This window comes from Triturus cristatus, chromosome 8 (genome assembly GCF_964204655.1).
Source record: "Triturus cristatus chromosome 8, aTriCri1.1, whole genome shotgun sequence".
NCBI classification, from domain to species: Eukaryota; Metazoa; Chordata; class Amphibia; order Caudata; family Salamandridae; genus Triturus; species Triturus cristatus.
This window is the reverse complement of record NC_140591.1, coordinates 1,544,764,281-1,544,776,491: the sequence shown is the minus strand read 5'-3', so window position 1 is coordinate 1,544,776,491 and position 12,211 is coordinate 1,544,764,281. Positions and strand designations below refer to the sequence as shown.

Here is a 12,211-nt window from a genome sequence, read left to right as displayed (position 1 = left end):
CTCTGTATATACTATACCAAAGTGAGGTATAGTGTGCACAGAGTCCAGAGGATCCCTAAAGGTAGGCAGAGGTAAAGTTAGATAGCACCTCAATCTCTATTTGTGGTAGTGTGGTCGAGCAGTAAGGCAGTATCAGAGGACAGTGTTAAGCATTTGTTGTACACACCCAGTCAGCAAATTAATTCACACACTCAAAGATTGAAGTTCAGACCAATTGTTTTTTGTATAAACAATATTCTTTTAGGTATTTTATTTCCTAGAACCAAGCAAGCCTGGCACAGGTAAGTGATAAGGTACTTTGCAGTAAATATACAGATTGTAACACAGTTTGGATTGCAATTGTAAATGTACTTTCATCTGATTACAGTAGTGTTACTGATAATGCAATGCTTTTCAGAATACAGGACATATACTTTGAATGGGATTTTCAGTAAGAGTACAGGTAAGTTACTTTTGGATTACTTTTCTTACTCAGAATAGTATGCCTGTATACTGCTCTGGGACATTTCCTCTAAACAGATAAGTAAAATCGTTTTTTTTTCAATTTTAAAGAATTTCTTTAGGTTTTCAAACGCTACACTTGCAAACTTTTCACAGAAAAACAGTTAGTGTTCTCCTATGGAGGGAAATAGTGTTATCAGTTTTGAGGTAAGTGGGAGTTGAGGATCTGGGGGTAGACTCAGGGGTCCCCCAGGGTCAAGGATGCACTCTAGTTACACCCTCAGCAGCACTAGGGCGGCCGGGTGCAGAGTGCTGAGGCCCAATGTTATCCAATGGGGAATAGGGGGCCTCTGTTTAGTGGCTGCTGGCAAGCAGGCCACTTGGTTGTGGGAGCAAAGCTCCTGGACTTTAGTTCAGGGCAAATGGGGAAATACAGTAGCACCAAAGGTGCACCCTCAGCGGCATAAGGGCGGCCAGGTGCAGGGTGCTGTTTAGACATCAGGCGCCCTTTTGTTTTCAATGGGGAACCTCCGGTTTACAAAAGCACTGCAGGCTTGGGGACAAGGGTCTTCTGGGTGCGACCACCACTTCAAAAGGTAAATTGGGAAGTTAGGGGTTGGTTTGGCACCGTCGGTTTGTCCACCCAAGGCCATGGGGCGTCAGGTGCAGGGGTGCCTTTTGGGGTCGGATCTTCTTACTAGCTCCTGGTCGCAGTTGGGGGAATCTTTTGGATTTAGGCTGCAGGCATTGGCTGGAGGCTTGAGGCAGGTCAGGAGATGCCAGATCTTGGGTCAGAATTGCCGGGGGGGACCCCTTTGTGGTGTTTGCCCACTCGAGCTCAGGCCGTGGACGACAGGTGCACAGTGGGGCAAATTTGCGGTGTCCTGCTGGAGCCAGAGGTTGCAAATGAACAAATACGGTGTTCACGGGAGGCAGTCTTTGTAGTTGAAGGCAGGCAGGTCCTCCAGGGTTTTCGAGGTTGCTGGCTGCAGGACTTACCGGGATTTCGCAGGAGCAGGTTCGAGGTGGAGACAGGCTGGTAGGGCTGGGGCCAAGTCAGTGGGCGTCTTCCTCTTGTTAGCTGCTGCATGGCTGTTCGGACCTTCTTCTTCTTCTTCTTCTTCTTCTCCTCCTTGTAGTTTCTTCTTGTCTGAGGAAGCAAGGTTAGGGGTGCCCCTAAATACTAGATTTAAGGGTGTTACAGGTAGGTAAAAGGCAGGGACCAATGAGTCCTTTCCCTGGGGTGGGTACACCCCCTATTATGCCACCCTCCAGTGCGAGGGGGGCATGAGCCTGTCCCTGGTTGGCTCTGTACCCCCATCTGCAAGATGGCAGGGACTGGGAGTTGTGCTTCACCTTGCCTCCCCCACCTGAGGGGTGGAGTTGACAGAGGTGGGCACACCTCTCTTCCTCACTTGTTTTTCCCGCCGGTTCTCCCACCCGAAGTGAGGGTCAGAACCAGTGGGGATCAGTTGCTGAAAGCAGCAAGTGGCCTGGGGAAGCTCGCAAAGGCTGCAAGCCTTTGAAGCTTCCCCTTCGTGAATCCTGCCCATCCTGGGGGAGGAAGCTTGGCACCTCATCCCAGGATGTGCATTGTTTCAGGTCCCAGAGAGCAGCAGGCTCTCGACCCTAGGGGTCCAGAAACATGTCAGTTGGTGGCAGCCTGGACACTAGTGGTGGGTTAGTTTTCAGGGGCCATTTCTAAGATGCCCTCTGTGTGCATTTTTCATTAAATCCCACACTGGCATCAGTGTTGGGTTTAATGTGCTGAGAAGTTTGATACCAAACTTCTCAGTTTTCAGTGTAGCCATTATGGTGCTGTGGAGTTCGTAATGAAAACCTCCAAGCACCTTATACTCTTAATGACAGCACTGCACTTACAATGTCTAAGAATGGACTTAGACACTGTAGGGGTACAAGGATCATGCATCTGTACCCTCACCACTGGTATAGGTCACCCAGCTAGAGGGGTGACTGATCTATGCCAGGGCAGTGGGTTGTAGGCATGGCACACAGAGGTGTGTGCCATGTCGACTTTCCACTTTGCTCTGCACCAAAACACGCAGCCTGCAAAGGCAGTGTGTGTATGTGTAAGGGTATAGGACCTCTAAGGGTGGCACAATAAGTGCTGCAACCCTTAGAGGCATTCTCTGGTCATAGTGCCCTTGGTACCTGTGGTACCATTTACCAGGGGCTGACCTGTGGCCAGAGATGCCAATTGGGTTTAGGCTTCAATGCAGTTTTAGGGAAAGAACATAGGCCCTGGGTAGCTGATTAGCAGGAGCCCATTGGTGAATGTATGACATTGTTCTGCATTCTGTCCATCAATAGTTATTTTTGCATTTGTCATCCCGAGTGGGATGGGTATGCTCAGACGTTAGTCCCGTGCTCTCCATGCCACTGGAATCAAGCTATCCTGGCTGAAGAGGGGTGAAACCCCGAACCCGGTCCTAGGATGCTTGTTTCCATTCCAGGGAGGACCTGGCCTGGCAGTTCGGGCTGGACTGTTCCCATTGGGCACAGGGTCAAGACTGATTTGCATATGGCTGGGTCCAAACTGGAATAGCATGGTGAGCAAAAAAACGATGGATTTAGGCCCAGATCTCTGTACTGGGGTGAATGTATGACATTGTTCTGCATTCTGTCCATCAATAGTTCTTTTAGCAGGTGCCCAGGGCACACTCAGTCAAAGCACATCAGCAATTCAGCAAAACGTGGGACAACCATACAGAAAGAGGGAACTTTCTCACAGGAAGCATCGTCTGAGACAGAGCAGAGTACTGGGCATGGGTCCTAATGAGGCCACAATGTACTGGTGATGCTTCTGCACTGCAGCCCAAAGACTTGAGTGGCCCCGCCCCTTTCAAGGCCATTGTCTCAAGAAGCAGAAGAGTAACATCAGGGCACTTGATGTACATTCAACAGCAGATGGCTTAGGGCAGCTAAGAGCATTGGTTCTGTGCCTTGGTGAGGCGTGAACCCCGCCTGCCCAGTGTGCAGAACTTTGTGAACCTCAGGCATGATTATTGTACACATTCATTTACCCCGAATTGAAAGATGGGCCAATAGATGCTGGAAACTGAAGAGCCAAGATAAGAGTTTTTTTATTGAATAGATGTCCGTGCGTGTTTCAACTCCAAAGGGATGACTGATGGATAAACAAATTCCGTATCATTTGGCATCCAAGTAGAGAGGGTGATAGTGGAAGCAAATTGTTTGAAATGTATTCCTGGCCAAAGATCCCTAGGAGAGGCAGGACTCTTACTGTTACACATAAGAATACCCGTCTTGTCTGCTTTCAAAAAGTGAAAATTACTCTAGGGCCACAGGATGTGGGCTTCAGCAGCACTACAGGATGACCACAAACAGGCAAGGCTACCAAAGGTTTTAATTGAACAATTAGTGCTTCTATTAGCCATGATCTTTTTAAAGATGTTTTATTGGCTGTTCAGTTTTTTTTCCAAATAAAACATATATAACATTTGTAAAATACATTTGCCTTCATACAGTATTTAGACACTTTAACATTTGGTTTCTATCATTGTAATAGGATAGTAATTCTAAGTAAGCTTGTAAAAGGAAAGACACACAGTGTACCTAAGGGATGGCCATTCTATACAGACTACAGTTCTCTCTTTACTCGAATGTATCCCTGATTTGTTTCATAGCATTTTCAAACCAGATTTTGATATTTACTCTACATTCCCCATATCTTCTTGAATGTGGGAGGGCATCCTCTGTTCTTGTACATCGCTCTCTCTGCCGCTATGCACCAGTCCATAATATTACACCATTCTTCTAATGCAGGTCGATGAGGAGATCCAATTCTGTTTGTGGTCTCTCCTTCCTAACATTAGGGCTATCACAGGAAACAGCTTCTGGTTATTTGCTAGCTCAGGGTACCCCATGATCCCAAGCAGATCTCTGACAACTGTAAGACCCAATGTCTTTTCTTATTAGACCTCAACTTGTCTTCAAAATAGGGGGGAGGTGGGGGGGGGGGAGACGAAGTTGCAAAAACGTCCTTATAGGTGTAAACCTCTTTTCTTATTTTAGTCATGAAGTGGGAAATTTGTTTAGCTCCATATATGAGAAGCTTGTAAGAACTCAAAGGATTTTTGACTTGTTTGACTGATTATTGAGTGAGTGCACATAATTGATTAATTATGTCAAAGTTCTAGAAGGTTGGAAAAAATGTACTTTTCTGCAAGCCCTAAAGGGTATGGCAGGAATATGGCGTGTAATTGTTTATCCATAACGTCCTGCCCTTGCATGCGGATCACAAAAGGATGGACACAGGTGGACTTGCCTTGGTGCCGACTCGCAGTGCACTGTATTTTATGCTGCCTGTGGGAGGGGGTGACCTCCATCCAAGGCGAAGAGCTGGAACACCAAGCAGTGAATGAACCCCCCCAAAAGAATGCCACGAAAGTGCAATGTGCAAGGAGGAGGAAGAGCGAAATAGATAGGAACTCACTAATGTGCATGCGGATAGGCAAGTAGTACAAACTATCGGCTAACAACAAAAGACTTTTCATTTATGTCACAGTATTAAGTACACTCAATTCCATGATATGGATGAATTACTCTCTAAGTAACAAACAGATGAAACCCATTACCAGAAATCCAAAGAATCAGTCTACTGATAGAAAGCCTGCCTTGTTGACAACACTTCATTAATCAATGAAAAATCAAATGTTAGAACACTACCATAACTCAATAAGGATGACGTAGAAGGCAAGATTACTTATGAATCTCATTCAGTGATTACCTATAACCCTGGTATGAGTTAATGGCTCCCCAAAAAAGTGAAAAACCCAAGTGCTACAAAATCTTTATTCAATTGCAACAGAACTCTGACTAGACAAACAAGTGTAGTAAGGAAAGCTATTTCTGTGGACTTAGGATGTTTAACCCTCCCACAATGCGACACTCAGTGCTATAACCTTGAATGAACCCTGACAAAACAACATCCTAAGTGGATCCTCCCTTCTCCATGAAGGAACTCTTGAATGCTGCGGATAGAATGGCGATAAGGGCCATGATCTCAGATAGATCCACATGGAATTTAGATCAAGCCACAAACGCCCTTATATAGTCACAACTACATTCACCTGGAAGACTCTGCACTCCTGCCCTGCAAACGATAACCTTGATTTTCCTTACTCTAAAGTTCCCACACACAGGAAGCACAAATAAGAGTCTAGCCCTGACGCTGAATCAATGACATCCCAGGAATGGAGGATCATTAACAGTACGTCAGACTCTGTAGTGTTTCAGGACCTGATCCTTACTGCCAGATATTTGATACCTCGCAAAGTCCTAATTCTTACTTTAATACAGATGTGTCCATGTCTTACTAGTCTCTCCTACTAACTAGGCTTTTCCTCTTTTTGTTAACACTCAGGTAATCAGAACTGATTATTATCCACACTATATGCCAACCTTGAACATGGAAGTTACTTACCAGTAACCCCAGTTCCACACTGTAGGTATCTTTAATAGATTCACGTTATTAATATTCCACATGATCATGCTGGAATCAGTCCTAGCCTAACCATGGGAAACAGCCAGAGTAGGTGACGCTATGAGTGATTCACTGCTGACGTTGCAAAAAGATACATATCTATTATCAGTGCTGGAGAGTAATGAGCTACTCATCCGTAACTGAAGTTTTCCAGTGTCTGAATTTTTCGTAGATTCACATGCTTTGAATATTCCTTGTCTCAAGGTTGGGAATATTGTCAGCCGGAAGTTAGAAAATATTGAAAGTATTTGAATCTATGAAAGATCCAATGCTGGACACACATATCATTATCAAGATGTGCTAGAATGCAACTATCGTTCCATACCATGGAGATCCAACTTGATATGTCTTTCTGTACAGGCTGTAGTGGAGAAACATCTGTAGTATGTAAATGCCACTCTAAAACGCATGGGTAAATGGGGCAATCAAGGCACAGGAATAGCCATAACCTTTATCAATCTAGCATAAAAAGAAACCGACCCACCATCAAATAATCAGTAAGGATGTGCGAGTTTAACACAGAGACCAAACCCCAGTGCTTCAAACATGAGTAGCCAAACAAAGAGAAAGTTGGTAAATAGCTGATTCGCAAACACTAGGAAAAAGTTAGGTCAGGGTTGTGAGTTCTTCACTAGGACACATTCCATTATTAACAGAACTAAGGTCCTCTTTTCTTTCAATAACACTTGACTATTGCTTGATCTCTGCTAGAAAAAGTGCACTATGTACTCTTCATGGCCATATACTCTATTTTCATTCTTCCTCCTCTGTCTTTTCCAATGGCGGTATCTCATTCTCCGTCGTGAAGGACATTTCGTCTGGGTAAGGCGGACACTCGTCCTCGGGCACACCTGCTCCCTCGCTGCCTTGGTGCACAGTAGCCTCTGCCGAGCCTTTGCCCGAGGCTAGAGAATCCTCGTCATAGTTGTGGAAACTGTTCCGGACCTTCATGATGTAGCGACTCAGCATGTTGGACCCATCCTTGGGGTTACCCGACAAGGTGCCATCGGAAACGGAGCACCGCAGGACTTTGACGTCAGACTGCAGGCGAATTACATTTTTGTTCAGCTCTGTGATTCGGTTTCCAAGATCTGTTCAGAAAGAAAAATTGAGAGAGGACAAAAGTTAGGGTTGAAACTCACTTTGAGAAGTCCTGAGAATTCTAAATCTTTATCTGGGGATGATAAAGGTGTGCATGCAACGCGCATCTGGCCCTCTCCTAGCTTACAGTCCATTGTCTTTTTCAATCACAATATATGTTCTATTTTGTATGCCAAATGCTCTTGAAAAGGATGTAGTGTCTTTTACAAATTTGCATTCTACAATATTTATTTTGGAAGCGTTTAGAGCTGATTCGTCACAAATAAGAAAAGTTGTGGCAGTTTAAAAAAAAAAAAGATAGCACCACGTACTACGTGGAAAAGGACTTCCAATGGCCATGCAAGACCACATGATCTTTCAGCTCCCATAAAAGGGGTTTATACAAGGTGGTAATGGAAAATGGTCAGCACACGTGGCAGGAGCAGTAATGCCACTTAAACTGGAGAAATGAGAATTTAGAGTTGTAGCATTTGGTAGAAGTTCTGTACCACCAATAAGCAGAGGCCGAAAAGGGCAGAGATGAATCTGCCATGTTAGTGGAGGAAAATCTGAGTTGGCACTTCAACTACAAACGTGTGATGGTTGTGGTTGACAAGGATATAGATGGAACTCATGTGCAATGTACATCTGAGCGAAAACACCCTTTATGTATGAAATACACACGGAATATTGACACAGGTCCAGATTCCTCATTGTGGGTCTCATTGACACAACTCAGTGGTTGAAATTTGGAAATGTTGTTACAGAGTCGTGAAACATTTCTGACTTTCATGGTGATCACAAAGTGCCTGGAATCTAGGAATCTACAACTATTGCTGATACTTAGCACTACTTATGCATATGTATTTGCGTTTGAAGAATTGTACAGGGGTAGATTTCCCCATACAGGCATACAACTTTAAAGTCCATTGACGCTATGTAGGGTTTTGTTTGTTTCTCCAAAGCAAAAATATTTTCCCCATGTGTAAACCTTTCCACACAGTACAGTGAAATCTGAGAATCTTCCCTCCCTGTTCCAAATGTTGAAAACTTATTTTCTCCTTCCTTTAGGTGACTAGGGCCTTATTTCAAACTTGACTTGACGTATGAGATACTCCATCACAGATGTGACGGACATTCTGTTCACTTTATTATAAGTATATTATATCCAATGGCATTTGTAATGCAGCAGGTGGGATATCTGTCACGCTTGTGACAGAGTTTTCTATTCTCCAACCCTATATCAGGCAGACGGGATATTTGTCGCATTTGTGAAGGAGTTTCTCATTCTTCAAACTCTAAATCAGGCCCCAAGTCTCCATCTGTTTTCACTGTAGGGATCTACCTGCAAAAGGTTTGTGAGCACCTACAAACTTGGACATGTGTGCTCATTGCTCAACTTTGCCATGTTGACCCTCTTAACTTTTCCCTATACTGGTGTAATTGCTATGCTGGATCATCGCATTTATGAGTGAAAGTCCTACCATTCCTGAGTCCCTGGTTCAGGAATATGACTTCACCCCTTTACAATGTTAGTTATATCCCTACATTCCACTTGGGAGCGCCGGTAGCTTTACGGATTGGATGGCCTTTGATTATTTTAAACGCCCATTCCAATCCTACCTACTTACCTGTGTTAATAGTGCATGAATGGTAGATTTCATCCCATTTCCTGGTCCATCTACACATGGTGTAATTTAGGATCCAGGTAAATAAGCAAGTATGTTTCTCTGTATTTGCTAATTATTAAAAATGTACTACATTTTCAGTAGTAAACACATTTGTATCCTATGCCCTTTGGCTATACTATTGCAGTCTCCCAGTTATGTCCAATTTGCCTATGTTTCACATGCTATTGCTTAGCACACACTGCGCAATGTAGCAGACACCCATGCATAAATCGCCATTCTATTCTTCGTGAATTGTGCCAACTTTACTCCTGTGTACGATAGGGCTTCTGTTTTGCAGCAGACGAAAGATATGATAATCAGCCGCAAAATGTCCATGATTTTAGGCCTGTTTATGGTAAACCAGGGAAACCATTCGATATAAAGGGACCAGGGTACGTGTATTTATAAACAAAGAAGGGTGCCTTATGCAAAACATATAGACAGTTGAATGTACATAGGGATACAAAAACGCCTATGTCTGATGTCCAAATGGACAATTTATCAATATCTATTTTGCACAGTAAAAAAACTATGGGGTTGGCAAAAAACAATCAGAAAAGATAGTCAAATAGGACTTTGACAGCTCCGGCATATATGTGTGATAAATGAAACAGAATGGTTTATGGTCACCATTCATGAGTACCAATGCTCTTGTGTACAAATATGAACAATTCAACAATCGAGTCTAGGTACTAGAGTTGGCGACGTTCCAATCCTTGGAAAATCATACGATCATCATCAGGACAGACAGTGTTATGCCTGAGAGGGAGTCACAATTGATGTAAACCAACATGAGCTAGGAGTGCATGGAAGAATGGGGTCATGCTCACGTCTGATAGAGTACACGAGGCTTAATAAGCGCATAATTGTAAGTGCTTGGTCGATTCACTTGTAGTGTTTTAAAAGGTTGTAGGAACAGGCTTGATTCTCAATTTGAATCAATTATGCTTTGTTCCTTTCTTATTTTTCATCTATGAAACCCATGCACAAGCACTTTCTTAGGGCACCAGGTTGCACTTTTTGGAGAAAATGCTGAATATAAATTACTGCGTGTATTGATGTTTCTTAGTACAGTTTATTCTTGTTTTGTATCCAAGTATATTGTTTTGTGTGGTGTAGTCTTTTTATGTGCTCTTCCCTATACTGATACAACATTTACCCCTCTCCATTTGATGTGAGGTTTATTTGTATTGCCTCAGGATAGGTTTATTAATTAAGCTGTTCCTTAACATCCGCGAGGACTATCTGTTGTATATATTTATTCATGTTTGGCAAAGTGATCCAGAGGCTAGGGCATGATATGGAAGCCAGTAAAGACCCTCTTGGATGGAACCTATCCATGTTCAGGAGTGTCCAGGGTTCTTGAAGACAAGCCGGAGCACTGATCTCTGTAACCTCTACCCACCCGGATAAAGGACAGCTAAAGGCTAAGAGTGCTGACCATGTGACACCGCAGGTAAGGACTTCAGAAAACTCACTGTGCCTTGCAGAGGCAGCTGAACAGAGAACTTCATTTACAGAGAAGGCATGACTTCTGTAGAAAACCAAGCGTAAGAGACAGCGTGGTGCAATAAGAGCCATGCAACAATATTGTGCACATAGGACAGGATATCTTCAACCTAAAAAGCAAGAAAATGAATGATTAGGCCCTTGCCCATTCTGCTGGCTATTGTGTTAAACCGGCTGGTCCTAAGGGATGGTTGATCACAGACCACCTCCACCTAGGAAGAAGTCCTCCCACGTTGAAGCAGGCACAAACTCTATCTGCGGCCTCACCACACTAATCCAGTCTTGTTTTGTGTGACCAAGTCCTGTACTTGTCAGGAAATATAGTTCTAACCTTATTTAACCACACTCCACTGGGCAGCCTTTTTCTCAGCACTGTCCTTTATTTGGCTTTTTAATTGATAGTGTGTAGTTGACTTTCATCTGACCTTAAGTGTTCTTCCCAGATGCTGTGACAATTAGGTTCTCAGCAGACATGATCTTGACATTGATCAGCGCTAGCCCAGGGCTAGCTTCTGGCACGGACTCCCATGAACTAAGTGTGAAATTAGAAGCCTAAATTACATTACCCAAGCAACTGATGCTTGGGAAATGTAAGATAAGCATATCATTATTATTCTTAACTCCATCTGTACTGTAGTGGAATTAAGAATAGTAATTATGTAGCTACCCTACATGGAGGTAGATATTTTGGATACAATATTAATACCATGAGATACATTACATGCAGTACAGTAACTCCCCACTACATGACAAGTGTATCCAACTGATTAGTTCGACTCCACTGTCCATGCTTACCTTTCCTCTTGCTCTCCTCGAACTCGCGCCGTGCGGTGTCTATATATCTCTGCACCAGAGCTTTGATGACCTGCAGCCGATAGGACGAGCGGCTCTCTACACCGTTGTCTCCCATATCTCTGTGTGACTGAGGGAACATAGCCAACATTGTGTTACTCTTAAATAAGCAGATTAATAGTACCTTAAATATCTGTATAAGCAGGTGTACCCCAAAATCTGCAGCTATGAATAAAGCCTGCTCCAACAACTGCTCAACCCTTCACTTGAGTTGCAAATAATGAAGTGGGGGCGGTGCAGCACAACACCAAAAAAGGTGCAGGGATCTTTAGAGTCTACATAGACCCTGGCTAGCAGCATTTCAGGTTAGCGGAGGGTGTACCCCACCTGGCAGATGACCAGTCGGGACAAGGGTTCTGGGTGCCTTTACTGGAGCCGCCATTGCGCCACAGTGTGTTGTGCCCACTCTGCAAAGTTTTTTGTGTTCTGAAAACAAATAGCCAATGAAGGAGTTTGCTTTCAGAAAATGAAAAAAACCAATAGTCTTGAGCAGGGGGGGGGGGCCATGACTCAAGTCACTGTCGCCCTCTCCTAATCAGGGCTGAGCGCCAATCACTGTGTACCAGACAGGACCAGGACAGAAACCCAAAAGCATACCTAACAAACCTGCTCAGAGCAGTCCCACTGTCTTAGATCTCTCTTTTTTCATCCAATCGGTCTCTCTTGTTCTTTTCTCTCCGTCTCTGATTTCTAGCTCCTTGCCCCATTTTTCCCTCTCTCTCTTGAAGGCCTCTCCTGTACCTGCTGCAAATTATCCTGGGGAACTGGGGTAAGTGGCAGAGGCACTAACAGCGACCTTGGGCGGTCAAAATGAGTCTCCGTTGGCTTCAATCCACCAGGGAAATGCCCGGTGGAATAAAAGGCCAGTCCGGCCCTGTCAATGGCGAACAACTTGTCATGTCAGACATTTACACCAGAGAAAACAGCTCAGAATCCACAGGTGTGCACCCAGCACTTGTTCCCACTCTAAACAGAGCGAGGAAGCAGTGACTTCGGTGGGGTGAGAGCACCGCCAATTTACAGTGGTTCTCCCACTTGGCCAAACTGTAAGCGACGCCCTTAGTTTGACAAGGCCATTGGTTAAGAGCAAGAGAGAAGACAGTGAGCAGGGAACACTGGTGGAAAAGCCACG

At 44.2% G+C, this 12,211-nt stretch overlaps 1 protein-coding gene across 1 annotated transcript in view; it reads right to left on the bottom strand.

Annotated features, from left to right (window-relative positions):
* Positions 1-3,869: 3,869 nt before the first annotated feature.
* The window catches only part of LOC146806100 (short transient receptor potential channel 2-like), a 246,182-nt gene continuing 237,840 nt past the window's right edge, over positions 3,870-12,211 (bottom strand). The window contains exons 12-13 of the mRNA XM_085623432.1: positions 11,023-11,149; positions 3,870-7,059 (exon numbers count right to left, since the gene is read on the bottom strand). Of these exons, the coding sequence (XP_085479558.1) occupies positions 6,722-7,059; positions 11,023-11,149 (465 nt within the window). The 3' untranslated portion in view covers positions 3,870-6,721. The remainder of the gene's footprint in view (positions 7,060-11,022; positions 11,150-12,211) is intronic.